General features: G+C 45.0%; 1 protein-coding gene across 3 annotated transcripts in view; it reads left to right on the top strand.

The window, feature by feature from the left end:
• Window positions 1-13,372, top strand: part of CDKL1 (cyclin dependent kinase like 1) — a 33,811-nt gene extending 20,439 nt beyond the window's left edge. The window contains exons 5-9 of one of the 3 annotated variants that reach the window (XM_065403934.1): window positions 1,163-1,363; window positions 5,301-5,383; window positions 8,028-8,084; window positions 8,373-8,528; window positions 13,271-13,372. In XM_065403934.1, coding sequence (XP_065260006.1) covers window positions 1,163-1,363; window positions 5,301-5,383; window positions 8,028-8,084; window positions 8,373-8,528; window positions 13,271-13,372 — 599 coding nt within the window. Of the gene's footprint in view, window positions 1-1,162; window positions 1,364-5,300; window positions 5,384-8,027; window positions 8,085-8,372; window positions 8,529-13,264 lie in introns of all 3 variants that reach the window. The other 2 variants (XM_065403933.1, XM_065403935.1) reach the window with 2 other exon arrangements.
• The last annotated feature ends 2,818 nt before the right edge of the window (window positions 13,373-16,190 follow it).

Below are 16,190 nucleotides of genomic sequence, written 5' to 3'. Positions count from 1 at the left end.
CAGCATCGGCCCTCTTGTTTTCGGCTCAGCTTCTCCTAGTCAGGCTGGTTCTTCCCTTTCTTCCCACAGGCCTTTGCACGAGCTGTCCTGTAACACGGCAGGGGATCCCCAGCTCTGGCCAGGCCCCACCATCAACTTTTGGCTCTTCCCAATGGCTCTCGGGAGCAGCAGTGAAGAGCCGGTACAGTTTCTCCCTGGGTCTCCTGTCCTCCTCAGGCAGCGCTCACCTGCCCCTCCTAACTTCCTTCCGGGACCTCTTGCCTAGGGCCAGGCGTCCTCTTTGGAGCCCAGTTGGGGTCAGCTGATGAGTCACAAGGGCACTAGCCTTTTCCTCTTGACGAGCCAGTGCCGTCTTGTGACAGGCGCACTTTGTCTTTGGGATACCCACACACACATGAAAACCCTCTCGCGGTGTTGGTTGTTTCCACAGAGAACCTCCACTTAAGGCAGAGTCTTGTTATCGCAGGAAGGGCCTGGTTTGCAAAAGGGTCTCGCCTTGGGAACGGTGGCTTCGCTTGTCCCATAATAATAATAATAATAATTTAAAAAATCTTGTGACCCTTTGGTTTGCCCGTTTCTCCAGCAGGGCCGCCCAGAGGGGGGGGCAAGTGGGGCAATTTGCCCCGGGCCCCACAGGGGCCCCACAAACCCTGGCCGAGAATCCCTTCCCTGGCTACTCACCCGGCGGCGGTCCGGGTCTTCGGCACTTCGGCGGCGGGTCCTTCAGTGCTGCCGAAGACGCGGAGCAAGTGAAGGACCCGCCGACGACGACTCGGCGGGCTGCCCGGTGAGTACAAGCGCCGCAGAGGGTGACGCCTTTTTTATGTCCGCTCCCCCGCTTTGCCCCAGGCCCCCTGAATCCTCTGGGCAGCCCTGTTCTCCAGACAAGCGACCTGGGGTTTGAGAGCTGAGAACTGGCAGCGCCCTCTCGGAGGAGTGGTGCGTAGCCTGATTTCAGAACAATATTGTTTTGATTGCACCAGCTCATGAGCGTGGCAAAGTTGGGTTCTGAATAAGTGCAGTAACCCATGTTGGATGACTTTCAGGACCATTACTGTAGCAATGTCTGAGAGACATGATAAGCAACGTGCTTGTTACCCTTCCTTCAATAATTCTGATCCCAGATTTCTATTTATTTCTATCCTTCCTGACCACAATCTAGCTGGCCCTAGTGATTATTACACAGACTATGTGGCTACCAGATGGTACCGTTCTCCTGAGTTACTTGTAGGAGATACTCAATATGGCCCTCCTGTGGATGTCTGGGCAATAGGCTGCGTCTTTGCAGAGTTGTTGTCAGGTGTCCCCTTGTGGCCTGGAAAATCAGATGTGGACCAGCTGTACCTAATCAGGAGAACCTTGGGTAAGTTGTCCTCGTGCAATGAGGTTTCAGCCATGTTCCTCTCTAATCATCCTGTTTAACCAATAATGGAAACAGTGCAAGTTCTGGACAAACCTGATTATTATGCAGATCAGAATCCAACTGACACTTGTATATTAGGAAAGCCTCCGATTATCAGTTCAGAGCCCAGATCAAACTCCTCCTCCAGTTGTGCTGCTTTATTTCACATGAATGCAATGGTTACTGGTTTGTTTGGAGTCACAGCAGGCAAAGTTCTATCCGAGTACAGCACAATAATCACTGTGCAAACACACTTAGAAGTCCCGAGCTTGGCAGTAAATTGCACTTTAGAGTCCCAACTGAACAGCAGCAATGCATATGCAAATAAAGAGAATGTAAATAAATAAAGATATCCTATCTCCTAGAACTGGAAGGGACCTTGATAGGTCATCAAGTCCAGCCCCCTGCCTTCACTAGCAGGACCAAGTACTGATTTTGCCCCAGATCCCTAAGTGGCCCCCTCAAGGGCTGAACTCACAACCGTGGGTTTAGCAGGCTAATGCTCAAACCACTGAGCTATCCCGCCCCCTGTTAAATTTAACTTTTCAGCTGTCCAGCTCTGCCTTGGTCTCAATGGGCCTGATCCCCACAACTCCCACTGGAGTGAATGGGAGCACGGGTGACCCTCAGAAGAAGATTGTTACTAGGGTCCCTTGTATTCCTGTTGACTTTGGTGGCAGTTAGGTTTACCCAGCATTTCTTGGGAATGGCCCTGTCCCCATGCGTGTGTTTGCAAGAACATACACTCGAGGTACCAGGTGCTGCCCAGGGGCTCCTGTAGTTTTTCTCCAGGATTTAAGTTGGTCACCCAATTGCTAAGTCATTCTAGGACACGTCCATGGACTGGGGAGACGGAGGTGGTGGTGGTTTTTAATGAGTTAAGTGAATAGTGGAATAACGGGAAGAAAGCCAATTCTGATTCAGTTGCATTTGTGAGTCTTTCATATTTACCCTCCAGTCATTCTCAAGAGATCAAACTTTCCCAGAGCAAATACTCACCGAAAGTGAATTTTAAGCTCAGCTGTATGCTGACAGCACATATGAGTCTGTTAGGCCCCCAAACCAGCAGCTGGCCCCACATGGGCACAGGGGTTCGCCTGCTGCAGGATCTGCCCCTTAGAGTGCGACGTTCAGTTAGCTCCGTGGTCCGGTTCTGGGGACAGGAACAGTAGCGTGTGATTTATGCAAATGACGAGGGCTGCAGCCTGCAGGGAACGCTTCACTAGCCATCGGCAGAACCGTATTTCCGGGCGAAACTTGGGTCTGACTTGGAACGAGTAGAGCTGAGAATTTCGCCATCTGTTCCCGAACAGGAATAAAAAGGTGAAATGAGGCAGATTATTTGTTGTGAATTATTTGCTTAAGGCCTTATCTCCCTCTCTCCTCTCTAGTCTCTTGGACTTCCAAGGAGCCCTCCCACTGCCATTCCCCCAGGTTTAGAACAGGCCTCATGCCACTGTGTCTTGTCTTCCCAGGGGCGCTGGACGAGACTCCCTTTGTTCTAGTCCAGGTAGATTTGTACGCGTGCCCATCACCACGGTATCTGAGCACCGTGGCCCTGATTGAGAGTCCCTGGGGAGGATTTCCTTTGATGGGTGTTGCTGCAGTTTGATATGAGCCATAGTTAGTTTGGGGTCTGTTCCCTGGACCCCCCTGTTCTCCCCTTGAGCTGCGTCTGCAGTAGCTGTAACCTTTGCCATCCTTCCAATTCTTTGTTTTTATCCAGGGAAAGCTTTTTTTTATAGAAGCCTTTTAAAATTTATTTAAAAAAAAAGTATTCCTTTTGTGCCACAAACTTTCTGGAAAATGTGAATCCCTCCCCTGTTTTCATCATCCTGTCTGGACTGCATGAAGATTTGAAACAGCCACAGTATTTCCCAGCAGCCGTGGCAAGCTCCGGGCCTCTGTATAAGGACAAATTGGACTTGGCTGGTTATAGTTAGGAAGAAGTCTCAGTAAAATGTATTTTGTAAAAGGGTGAGAATATCCAGAGGAGGACACTGCAAACAGTGAATGGTTCAGATTCTCCTAGCTGTCGATTGCTTAGCGACAAAGGAATCATTAGTCTGGTTTGGATTTAAAATTGGGGATCTTAATAGATCAGTATTCATGTGTGTCATTGGGGACACCTAAAAGTATTAGGTGGGAATTAACCAGCTCTTACTCCTTTTGTTTCACATTGGTGTGTAATATATAAACCTGCTTTTTCATATGTGATTCTTGGATAGATCAAGATTCATATTTTCTTACTGAGTAACTTAGAAAATCATGTAAAAGTCCATTAGTCCTTTTTATAGCTCAAATATATGTTATCCAATATAGGTAAAACCAATTGTAGTCATGGTTTGATTGCTACAGTCTCTGGAACGCTCCCCCTTAAGCTTTAGGAAAGTTACAATTTATTGTAAGAATGGGCCTTCGGCTCAGAAAGATTTCCTTTTGATCCAGGCTGTGGAGAGAAGACAGGTTAAGGAATGATTTGCAGTGGAGAGCTACTTGATCAAAGCTATGTTCTTACGGTGGTTTCATTACTACGTTAACCCTGGGTTAGTGGTTTGATTTGAACATCTAGCTCAATCCCAGCTGCTGTTTCATAAGCACAAGGGCTGCAGACAGGGCTTATGAAACCCTCCCGGGGAGAGCGTGGCGTTAACATATGCCTGTTACTGCATTTCAGCCCATTCTTGCCCAATGATTGTCTGCTCAGGGCTATCCAAAAGGAAGGTTACAAATAGAAAATCAAATTTTAATAAGAGAGTGACCGTCTTCCCTAGCCTGTCCCCCTTCCAGTGTTCATAAAGGAAGGGCCCATTGTCATGAACAGCATGAGCAAAGCCCCTGTCTTTGAAAGTGTTGAAACACAGCATTAATCTGAGCACTGGGCTGGCATAACCTTTCTAGCCCCCATTGTGAACAAAGCATGTCCTACGCCAAGGATGCAGTAAAGCCCAAAACAAACAGTAGCTCTTGCCAGTGATTCATTACAGCAGTGGACTGTTCCATCTTCTGAGATTTGAGCGGGGGAGTTACTTGTTGATTTGTTTTCTTAATAAATGTATATGCAGCATCTCCAGTGTTCCCTTGTGTTAGAGTGCCCCGTACACCATAATCACATCGGGATAGCACGGCTTGAGTCCTGCAGCCTGATCTCACATGTTCATGCAGCACCCTCTAGCTCTCACACTTGGACACGCATCTGTTTATATTCAACCAACCAAAGAATTGCCCTTTAGAATACTACCAGGCCAGTGATAACAGTATTGATGCTGACATGGAGCAGTTTTATTTTGGTAAAAAGTGGGCATGCCTTTGCTCTTACACGGTATGCTCCTTGCTGCTGTAGTGAGGTGTCTTTTAGGCTGTGGTGGGACTCACAATTTGCCAGCATGATGTAAATTGCCAAACAGTGAAGGAAAAAAACTAACTAGGCGTTAATATTGAGAAATAAATATCCAAGGCAACCATTGCATGATTGTCGCTATGCACAAAGCATGGAAATTCAGACCCTGGTGGTAGCAGTGGAGATTGAAGTTGGATCTCCTGCTCCAAAAGCACAGGCTCCTATCACTTCTTCTACAAGAGACTCTCCATTAGCTATTAGCAGTATAGGGCCAAGGACACACAGTTGAGCAGTTCTGATTCCATCTAGTAGAGTAGCATGAACTAGCCAATTTATTGCAACACAGTGATAGTTTTAAAATTGATCAGGACTTTTAATCAGTGAAGTCAAGATGATTAGTTTTTGTAAGTGAATATTGTATTAGTTCTCTTGATGCCAGGATATCTATTTAAAAATCTTCTCTAGTGTAGTTTCAGCCTTGCTACAGGATAAGCTTGTAAGACGTGGGCTAGTAAAACATCTAATTCACCTGACTTGACTTTTTATTTTTGATTAAAGGGGATCTTATTCCCAGGCATCAGCAAGTTTTCAGCACTAATCAGTTCTTCAATGGGGTGAGAATTCCAGATCCAGAGAACAAGGTAAGAGTGCCCTACAAACTTACTTGAGTCCAATGCTAATCAGCAATTTGTATGCTATGCAAATGAGATGGTTGTGTTCTGGATAGAGAAGTGTTCTTGCTTTGACTCTCCTGGGTCAGAGTTAGGCGGCTGTTCACACAGCTGCGTGTAGGGCTACAATGAAGCGATAACTGATTGAGATTCAGGGCATTTCCGAGGGATTAATGACCGATGGCCTGCGGCACAGCTAAAAGCCATTCATCCTGGCCAGTCGGTATTCCGCATGAAAAGCGCTACACCGAGGCGGTCATTGCTGGTGGACACAGCAAACACCAAACGCAGACACATCGTAGGCCCCGATCCTGCAAAAACTGAGGCATATGTTTCACTTTAAGCATGTGAGTAGTGCCATTCAACTCCTGAGCATGAGTCTTTGTAGGAGAGGTCTGCGTGGGCTTCATTTTTAAGCCCGACCGGACCCAAGCCCACCCTACGTGGACCCCAGAGGGCCAAGTCATTTTCTGACCCAGCTCTGGCTCTTCCCCCAAACTTGTCAGTGTTGCTGCCACCTCCTGCCCATGGGGTTGGCGGCACCCCCAGCTGCTTGCCCCACTCCTGCCAGCTGCTGCCCTCTGCTGCACTGTGTGCGCATTGCCAAGCAAGAGGTGCCTCGACTCCTTGGCACGCTCACCCTGCCGGGCGCACTGCATGGTGAGGTGGCGGCGGCCGGCGGGAGCAGGGTACGCAGCCGTTGCTGTGCCGACCCCACAGGTAGTAGGAGGGAAGCCGACCTGGCCCAAGCCCGAGAGGGTCAGGTTGTTTTCTGACACAACCTGAACCCAACCTGGTGCTGGCAGTCGGCAGGGCCGGCTCCAGGGTTTTGGCCGCCCCAAGCAGCCAAAAAAAAAAAAAAAAGCCACAATCGTGATCTACGGTGGCAATTTGCCGGGAGGTCCTTCGCTCCGAGCGGGAGCGAGGGACCGTCCGCCGAATTGCCGCCGAATAGCTGGACGTGCCGCCCCTCTCCCGAGCAGCCGCCCCAAGCACCTGCTTGCCAGGCTGGTGCCTGGAGCCGGCCCTGGCAATCGGGTCCCATCAGGGTTGGGTTGGGTTGCAGAACTCTACTTTGTAGGGTCAGGCCAACAGAAACCAGAGATGGAAAAGCCCCTGTTACCAGCTCTGCTTGTCCTTCTCTCTGCTTGTTTGGGATCATTCCCTGCGGTATGTCCTTGAAAGTCTGTCTAGTCCAGTGTTAAGTGACCCAAAGAGGGCTCTTGCCATATCCACCGGGAGACTGCTTTGCAGGTGACTTTACCTCAGTCATGTCTTGTTTGGTTGATTTTTTTTTTTTAATCTGATATTCAGTTTAAACTTTCCTTTGATCATTTTTATCCTCTCACCCCTAATCTGACTCACTCAGACCTCTAAACAATTCCTCTTCTTGGTGTTTACTTGCATCTGATACTTGCAGATGGTTATCTTATTCCACCTTAGTTACTGTTATATGATCAATACGTGTGTAATTACTTGAATATTTCCTCATGGCTTAATCCTCACAGACCTTTGTGATTTTGTTGTTCCTTGTCTTTAATCCTCTATAAAATTCCTTTCAGTTTATCCAACACTGGATATACTGGATTCAGATCATCATGAGCCATGATTGCAGAAAAATGTGGGTGTCGGGAGCAAACAGAACAGAACAATAAGCAAATCATTATTCAATCACTGTGTGTTTATTCAGTAACTGTGTACTCAAGTATCTTTAAAATGCTGTTGATTGTGAAATAGGCTGAGTTGGAAGTGAAAAGAGATGATGAATGCATCATGTGTAGGGCCCTACCAAATTCATGGCCATGAAAAATGCATTACAGACCATGAAATCTGGTCTCCCTTCAGAGCTGGGCGGCCGGAGAGTGGCGGCTGCTGACTGAGGGTACGTCTATACTTACCCGCTGGTCCGGCGGCAAGCAATCGATCTTCTGGGATCGATTTATCGCGTCTTGTCTAGACGCAATAAATCGATCCCGAAGTGCTCGACGCCGGTAATCCTGCTCCGCGAGAGGAGTAGGCGGAGTCGACGGGGGAGCCTGCCTGCCGCGTGTGGACCCGCGGTAAGTACCTTTAAGTTCGAACTAAGATACTTCGACTTCAGCTACGTTATTCACGTAGCTGAAGTTGCGTATTTTAGTTCGAACTGGGAGCTTAGTGTGGACCAGCCCTAAGGGCCCAGCTCTGCAGGCAGCAGCGCAAAAGTAAGGGTGGCAATACCACACCATGCCATCCTTATTTCTGCCTTCAGAGCTGGGCTCCTGGGGCCAGCAGCTGCCACTCTCCAGCTGTTCAGCTCTGAAGGCAGCGCCATCACCAGCAGCAGCGCAGAAGTAAGGGTAGCAGTACCGCAACCCCCCCTACAATAACCTTGTGACCCCCCCCCCAACTCCTTTTTGGGTCAGGACCCCTACAGTTACAACACTGTGAAATTTCAGATCTAAATAGCTGAAACCATGACATTTATGATTTTTAAAATCCTATGACTGTGAAATTGACCGAAATGGACCATGAATTTGGTAGGGCCCTAATCATGTGGTGTGGCAAGCATGTTCATGATAACACCCTGATAATTGAAACAGTTACTAATATAAATATACTTTTTTTTTTCCCCCAGGAGCCACTAGAATTGAAATTCCCTAACATTTCATATCCTGCGCTAGGACTAATGAAGGTAAGCGAAGTACCGTCTGTGGCAAAGTACTGAGTTCACACTTAAACTCTATGTAGGTTACCCAAGAGAAGGATAATTCACTGTTAGCCACCTGGGTGTGTAACATGGCTTGGGGAATTCTGTGTTGACTCTTAACCCTGGAAAACCCGGACTCCAAGGATCCATTTAAAAAACCCCAGAGTCCACAGATGTTCATTAAAACCAGCTGCTTTTAACATCTGTAATGTTTTAATGCCACTGTACACAAAGACCACCTGCGTGATCCTTAGCTGTATGACGTTTTCTTAGGGCTGCCTTCATATGGACCCTGCTGAGAGACTCACATGTGAACAGTTACTGCAACATCCATACTTTGACAGCATGAGAGAAGCAGGAGATTTGGGAAGGGAGCATGAAAAAGCCACTCGGAAACCAACCCGGACAACTCGAAAGCACATGCCAGGGGTAAGACTTACTTCAGAGTGTTCAATGTCCCATAGCCTCGGGTAGGGCTTGGTTCCCTTTTGTAGCTTCCAGCAGGTGGAGTTGGCGTTCTGACACCTGCAGTTTTCGGGGAGATGAGGATCCCCAGATCAGACCAGCAGTGGGCTGCAGAAATGGGGGGCTCTGACTTGTAACCCAAGAAGACAATTAACTGAGCTAACAAGCCAGCCCAGTGCAATCTGAACTTTAGGCCAAATCTTCATTGAGACACTGGGACTGAACAGGAGACAAGTGTAATTAGCCAAAGCCAGTTAGAAATGAAGATGCCTGACAGAACGCTGTCATGATCGTTATTAGATTCAGACTAGCTCATGCTCTCTTGCGTCTGTAGGCTACGCTCTTTGCACAACTCAGGGGCTCCTTGTATTCCTCCCCCATAAGCTCCCTGTGTGCCACCCTCCCACCCCCCTCTATTTCAGGGACTCCCTGAAAATATTCCCGCCCCTGGAACAGAGGCTCTGTGCCCTCCCTACCATCATACTCATTTCTTTTCTTTCTGCCTGGGAGATAAGTCATTCACGGTGTCAGCATTTTAAACTGTACTGGGAGGACGGGCAGAGCTGAGATGGGGATGGTGGTAATGCTGGTAGGTGTAAGAGCTGCCATCAGCTGGCTTGTCGCTCTATAGACAATTGCAGAGAGGATTGAAACTGCTGGCTCTACTAACCAGGTGCCGGGGCTCTGTGTCTGCCCCCCCCCCCTTCCCTTTCCTCCTTCCAGTTTCTGATTTTTACCAAAATCACTAGTGTTCTGCCCCTCGGTGCCTAGACCATTCGCTGACATTTTGGAATACGTCAGACGTGTCATTCAAAAGGTCTTGCAATACATACACACAAAGAGAGAAATGCCGTCAAGCCAAGGGTCAGTATCTTTACTTCGCTTGGCCAATAAAACTGCGCCCCCTGAATAAGCTCTGACGTACCAAATGCAGCCGCCTCTCTGCTTGGCAACACAGGTTGCCATGAACACATCACCCAGGGGTTCTGGTCTCTACACTGGCTACCAGCCCAAAGTCCCTAAAACTGATGCTCTCAGTGCTCCGAGGGATTTGCACTAGCCATCTGTGAGTTCATCTTTCCTTCTGACCTTCCACAACAGCTGCATTCCACTGGAACACTGAAACAGCCACACTGGGTCACACCAATGGTCCATCTAGCCCAGTATTTTGTCTTCCGACAGTGGCCAAATAAACTTCCGTATTTACTTTCCCCACACTAGTCATGATTTTATAGAGCTCTATCATATCCCCCCTTAGTTGTCTCTTTTCCAAGCTGAAAAGTCCCAGTCTTTTGAATCTCTCCTCATAAGGAAGCTGTTCCATACCTTTAAACATTTTTGTTGCCCTTCTCTATAACTCTGCCATTCGTACTGTATCTTTTTTGAGATGGGGCGACCAGATCTGCATGCAATATTCAAGGTGTGGATGTACTATGGATTTATACAATGGCATTAAGATATTTTCTGTTTTGTTACCTATTCCTTTCCTAATGGTTCCTAACATTCTGTTCGCTTTTTTGACTGCCGCTGCACATTGAGCAGATGTTTTCACAATTCACAATGACTCCAAGATCTTTTTCTTGAGTGGTAACGGCTAACTTAGATCCCATCATTTTGTATGTATAGTTGGGATTATGTTTTCCAATGTGCATTACTTTGCATTTATCAACAATTTGTTGCCCAGTCACCCAGTTTGGTGAGATCCCTTTGTAACTCTTCAGTCTTCTTTGGACTTAACTACCTTGAGTAATTTTGTATCGTCTGGAAATTTTTATTCCTCACTGTTTACCCCTTTTTCCAGATCATTTGTGAATATGTTGAACAGCACTGGTCCCAGTACAGATCCCTGGGGGACACCACTATTTACCTCTCTCCCTTCTGAAAACTGACCATTTATTCCAACCCTTTATTTCCTGTCTTTTAACCAGTTACTGATCCATGAGAGGACCTTCCCTCTTATCCCATGACTTGCTTACTTTGCTTAAGTCTAGAGCATTTGGTGAGGGACCTTCTTAAAGTCCAAGTACACTATATCCACTGGATCACCCTTGTCAACAGGTTTGTTGACCCCCATCAAAGAATTCTAATAGATTGGTGAGGCATGATTTCCCTTTACAAAAGCCGTGTTGACTCTTTCCCCCAACAAATCATGTTCATCTCTGTGTCTGATTGTTCTGTTTTTTACTATAGTTTCAACCAATTTGTCTGTTACTGAAGTCAGGCTTACTGGCCTGTAACTGACAGGATCACCTCTGGAGCATTTTTTTAAAAATTGGTGTCATATTAGCTATCCTCCAGTCCTCTGGTACAGAATCTGGTTTAAGTGATAGGTTACATACCACATTTAGTAGTTCTTCAACTTCATATCTGAGTTCCTTCAGAACTCTTGGGTGAATACCATCTAGTCCTGGTGACTTATTACTAGGGTTGTTGATTAATTGCAGTTAACTCATACGATTCACTCAAAAAAATTAATCGTGATTAAAACAATGAATCAGGAGTCTTCACCGTTTCAATCGCACTGTTAAACAATAGAATACCAACAATGGAAATTTATTAAATATTTTAGCTGTTTTTTTACACTTTCATATAAATTGTATTCTGTGTTGTAATTGAAATCAAAGTGTACATTGTTTTTTTATTACAAATATTTGCACTGTAAAAATGACAAAGAAATATTATTTTTCAATTCACCTCATACATGTACTGTAGTGCAATCTCTTTGTTGTGAAAGTGCAACTTACAAATGTAGATTTATTTATTTTTGTTATATAACTGCACTCAAAAACAAAACAATGTAAAACTTCAGAGCCTACAAGTCCACTCTTGTTCAGACCAATTGCTCAGACAAACAAGTTTGTTTACATTTACGGGAGATAATGCTGCCCTCTTCTTATTCACAATGTCACCAGAAAGTGAGAACAGGTATTTGCATGGCACTTTTGTAGCCGACATTGCAAGGTATTTATGTGCCAGATATGCTAAACATTGTATGCCCCTTCATGCTTCGGCCACCATTCCAGAGGACATGCTTCCATGCTGATGATGCTTGTTTAAAAAAATAATGCGTTAATTAAATTTGTGACTGAACTCCTTGGGGGAGAATAGTATGTCTCCTACTCTGTTTTAACCACATTCTGCCACATATTTCATGTTATAGTGGTCTCTGATGACCCAGCACATGTTGTTCATTTTAAGAACACTTTCACTGTAGATTTGACAAAACGCAAAGAAGGTACCAATGTGAGATTTCTAAAGATATTTACAGTACTCGACCCAAGGTTTAAGAATCTGAAGTGCCTTCCAAAATCTGAGAGGGACGAGGTGTGGAGCATGCTTTCAGAAGTCTTAAAAGAGCAACACTCCGATGTGGAAACTACAGAACCCGAACCACCAAAAAAGAAAATCAACCTTTTGCTGGTGGCATCTGACTCAGATAATGAAAATGAACATGCATCGGTCCGCACTGCTCGGATTGTCATCAGCATGGACGCATGTCCCCTAGAATGGTGGTTGTAGCATGAAGGAACATATGAATCTTTAGCGCATCTGGCACGAAAATATCTTGCGACACCGGCTACAACAGTGCCATCAGAACACCTGTTCTCACTTTCTGGTGACATTGTAAATAAGAAGAGGGCAGCATTATCTCCTGCAAATGTAAAAAAACGTGTTTGTCTGAACGATTGGCTGAACAAGAAGTAGGACTGAGTGGACTTGAAGGCTCTAAAATTTTACATTGTTTTATTTTTGAATGCAGTTTTTTTGTACATAATTCTACATTTGTAAGTTCGACTTTCATGATAGAGATTGCACTACAGTACTTGTATTAGGTGAATTGAAACATACTATTTCTTTTGTTTTTTTTACAGTGCAAATACAGTACTTGTAATCAAAAATAAAGTGAGCACTGTACACTTTGTATTCTGTGTTGTAATTGAAATCAATATATTTGAAAATGTAGAAAACATCCAAAAATATTTACATAAATGGTATTCTATTATTGTTTAACAGTGCAATTAATCACGATTAATTTTTTTAATAACTTGACAGCCCTATTTATTACTGTTTAATGTACCAGTTTGTTCCAAAACCTCTTCTACTGACATTTCAATCTGGGACAGTTCCTCAGATTTGTCACCTAAAAAATGGCTCAGATGTGGGAATTTCCCTCACATCTGCTGAAGTTAAGACTGATGGAAACAATTCATGGATCAAATCAACTCCCCTGCCCTTTGCCATGTGACTGACTGATGATAACACTAGTCTTTTACTCTGCTCGGTGTCCCCTTCGGGTTCCCTACTCTTGACCCTTTGACCCTCGCACCCGTCCTTGTTTTTTCTGTTGCCACCCATAATTATTTGAGTCCCAGGCTCAGTGGATCCTCCCCTTAGGCTGGGGGAGGGCCCTTTTGCCATGGGTGGGCTTGCACCCACCCATCTCCCCAGAACCCAATATGAAACTAAATTATTTGCCCAAGAAAAATGGGTTGAGTAAAATTTGGAAGAGCAGTTCTAAGGCATGTTGTATGATCACAAGAACAAATGCATATCTGCTCTGGGTCTCTAAGTGTGCAAAGTTCATAACTGTTTTATGTAGTGCAAATATTTTCAACTGGCTTACAGTATCGTTTAGGAAATGAAATGCATAAAATTACTGCAAATTCCTATGAAAGTATAAACTGTGATTTCTGCTTTAGTTACAGTACCTGCCTCAGTTAACCAGCAGTAACATTTTACCAGCTTTGGATAACAAGAAGTACTATGGCAACACAAGAAAATTAAACTACCATTTCCCCAACATCTAACAAGATGGCAAGTCACTACTAAGAGAGAGCTATTTATTGTTCCAAGTGCAAGCCTTCAACAATTTCTAAAAGGAACACTTAAGGTGAAGAACTAAATTAATGTAAATTTTACAATAGACACATAAGTGATCTCTGAAGTTAGTTTGTGGTGGGTCACCAATGGAAGGAAACCTCTGCATAGAGAGCTCAGAGCTGCATGCTAATCAGTATTCTATGTATAAAGGAGAACAGAAGTGTTTTGTTTTTGTTTGTTTTTGTTTAGTGATTATATTGTGGTTCAGCGTTACCAAGACCCACTGCTTACAGCATGGGACTTTAATAAACCACATTGAGTGCCTGTATTCAAGACTTGGCAGTTAAGTCACAAGCATGCCAAATTAGTTTGTTTTAGAAAGTCCCATTGTGTCAAAGCATTAAAAATAATGAAAAAATATACTATATATTACACAGCACTAGATAGTTGAAACACTTATGCATACGCATAATTTTATTCACATGAGCAGGCCCAACAGTAGGACTTCCTATCTGAGTAAAGTTACTTGTGTGAGTTTGTAAGAATGGGGCTGGAGACTGTTCAGCTAATTGCAGCATTCACTCAATTGGCTAAACATGGTAAAATATATTTGTAATGTGCAAATACGGTGTTAGGAACATTAGAAAAGCCTACGGTAAACGTAATGGAATGCCCAATAGACTACTGCATTGTCACTGATGGTGGGGACAATAAAATAGATACATACTCTTTTAGTAAAACCTTGCTGTTGCTTTAGAACAGGGATCTCAAACTCAAATCACCACGAGGGCCACATGAGGACTAGTACGTTGGCCCGAGGGCCGCATCATTGACACACACACCCCCACTGCCCCCGGCCCTGCCCCGACTCCACCCCTTCCATGAGGCCCTGCCCCTGCCTCACCTCTTCCCACTCCTTCCCCGCCCCTATTCCAACCCGTTCTCCAAATCCCCGCCCCTTCTCCACCTCCTCCCCTGAGCGCACGGCTCCCCGCTCCTCCCCCCTCCCTCCTGGAAAGCGCTAAGTGCCACCAAACAGCTGTTTGGCGGTGGGAAGCGCCTAGAGGTAGGCAGAGGAGTGGGGACACAGTGCGCTGGGGGGGGGATGGGGGGCAGCAGGGGAGGGGAGCTTGGCGGTCACAGGAAATAACTTGAGGGGGGGGCCACGGGGAGCTTGGCGGGCCGCAGCAAATAACTCTGCAGGCCGCGTGTTTGAGACTCCTGCTTTAGAATATGTTTTTAGGTTTCCCCTGCCTTTCTCTTTCTGGCATTACCAAGAGATTTCACTTGTTATTTGGTCAATACCAGAAACCGGTCACCTGTGGGTTATACTAGAAAGGAATGGGCAGGAAGGCCTCCTAAATATCTGTACTAGGATAAATCTCATTTCTTTGTGTAATCTCAGGATGTAATACTTTATTGGTTTTGAATAAAATTAATGTAGCTCACCTTTCTATTTGTGTGTTAATGTTTGATTATGGTGTATGTCATTAATATCGGTAGTACAACCTCAGAAGTATTTAACAGCTGTTTGAAGTCCAGAGAAAGTATTATTCTTTTGAATACTATCGGAGGTATAATGCAGTTCAAAAACTTGACATTGTTTTAGTGGGGCAGATAGCCAAACACATTGTCTTGTGAGGACAGATTAACGTATTTGTTTTATATTTTAATGTTCATATAAGTGAACTAATACATTTTATATCATTTAATCTCAAGCATTGTCCCCTATGTATTTGCTTGGTTATGTCCTTTTTGAGGGGAAAAAATAAATTTCAGTGTTTATATGTAGGAATAAGTCATCCAGTCTTGCATTTCTGTGATGAAACAGAGCAATTATGCTGTACAGTTAAGTAGCATGTAGGCTGAGTGTCACATCATGGACCTGATCTTGTGAGCTGTGGATTGTACTGGAGTTCCATATTCCAAGCATGACCACCGTCTAAACAGTAGGAATATAGGTATTGCCACAGGATCAGCCCTGAGGTCCATCTAGTCCAGAATCTTGTGTCAGATGCTTCAGAGGAAGATGTGAGATAATCTGCCCCCCACCTCCATCCTGCTCTCTAACAGTCAGAGATTGGCCTAAACCCAATAGTACAATTCTGCCTGTTTGGGGTATCTGGACCCCAAGGGAACTCACAGAGCTTGATTCTGCTCTCATTTGTACTGATGAAGTATGAGTAATTCCATGAAAGTCAATAGTGACATCTGTGTATGTAAGATCAGAAACTAGGTCCACTGCTGAAACCAACTAGCTGATGCTAGATGGGTCCTAAGGCTCCCTCACCAGCGCTCTTGTAAGTAGGTGGAATTGCTGGTACACTTCACCTCACAGTAGATTACTGAGACACTTCCACTTGCGTCTTCTTGTAAGTGTTTTAGGCTGTTGCTTTCCATAACACAGTCTCTCTAATTTCCCCTAATCACTATACATCACTTAATTAAACCCCAAGGCCAGTTCCAGTAGAAAAGCCCACTCACTGGTAAGGAAAATGCTAAAGTGCAGAGACTAAAACTATCTCCTGCCAGCGGTGGATTCGTGATAGCCTGTTTAAAAAAATTACACTGATTATATTTTTTCCTCAAAGCTTCCCCTTCCCACTCAGCGCTCCTCTGTGGCCATATTTCTTCCTGAAGAGCCTTCTCGCTGAGTAGCAGAGTTCACTAATAATTCCAGCATTGGGTGTCTCTATTATTATTTATGCAGAGTATAACCATACCACTAATTTAACCATTCATTCCTTTATTAAATCCAAAGGCCAAGTGGTATTTATACAATTGCTCTAAACATGCCTAAATCGT

Source organism: Emys orbicularis, chromosome 4 (genome assembly GCF_028017835.1).
Source record: "Emys orbicularis isolate rEmyOrb1 chromosome 4, rEmyOrb1.hap1, whole genome shotgun sequence".
Lineage (NCBI taxonomy): Eukaryota > Metazoa > Chordata > Testudines > Emydidae > Emys > Emys orbicularis.
The sequence above is the reverse complement of the archived record's forward strand: the minus strand, read 5'-3'. Positions and strand labels throughout refer to the sequence as shown.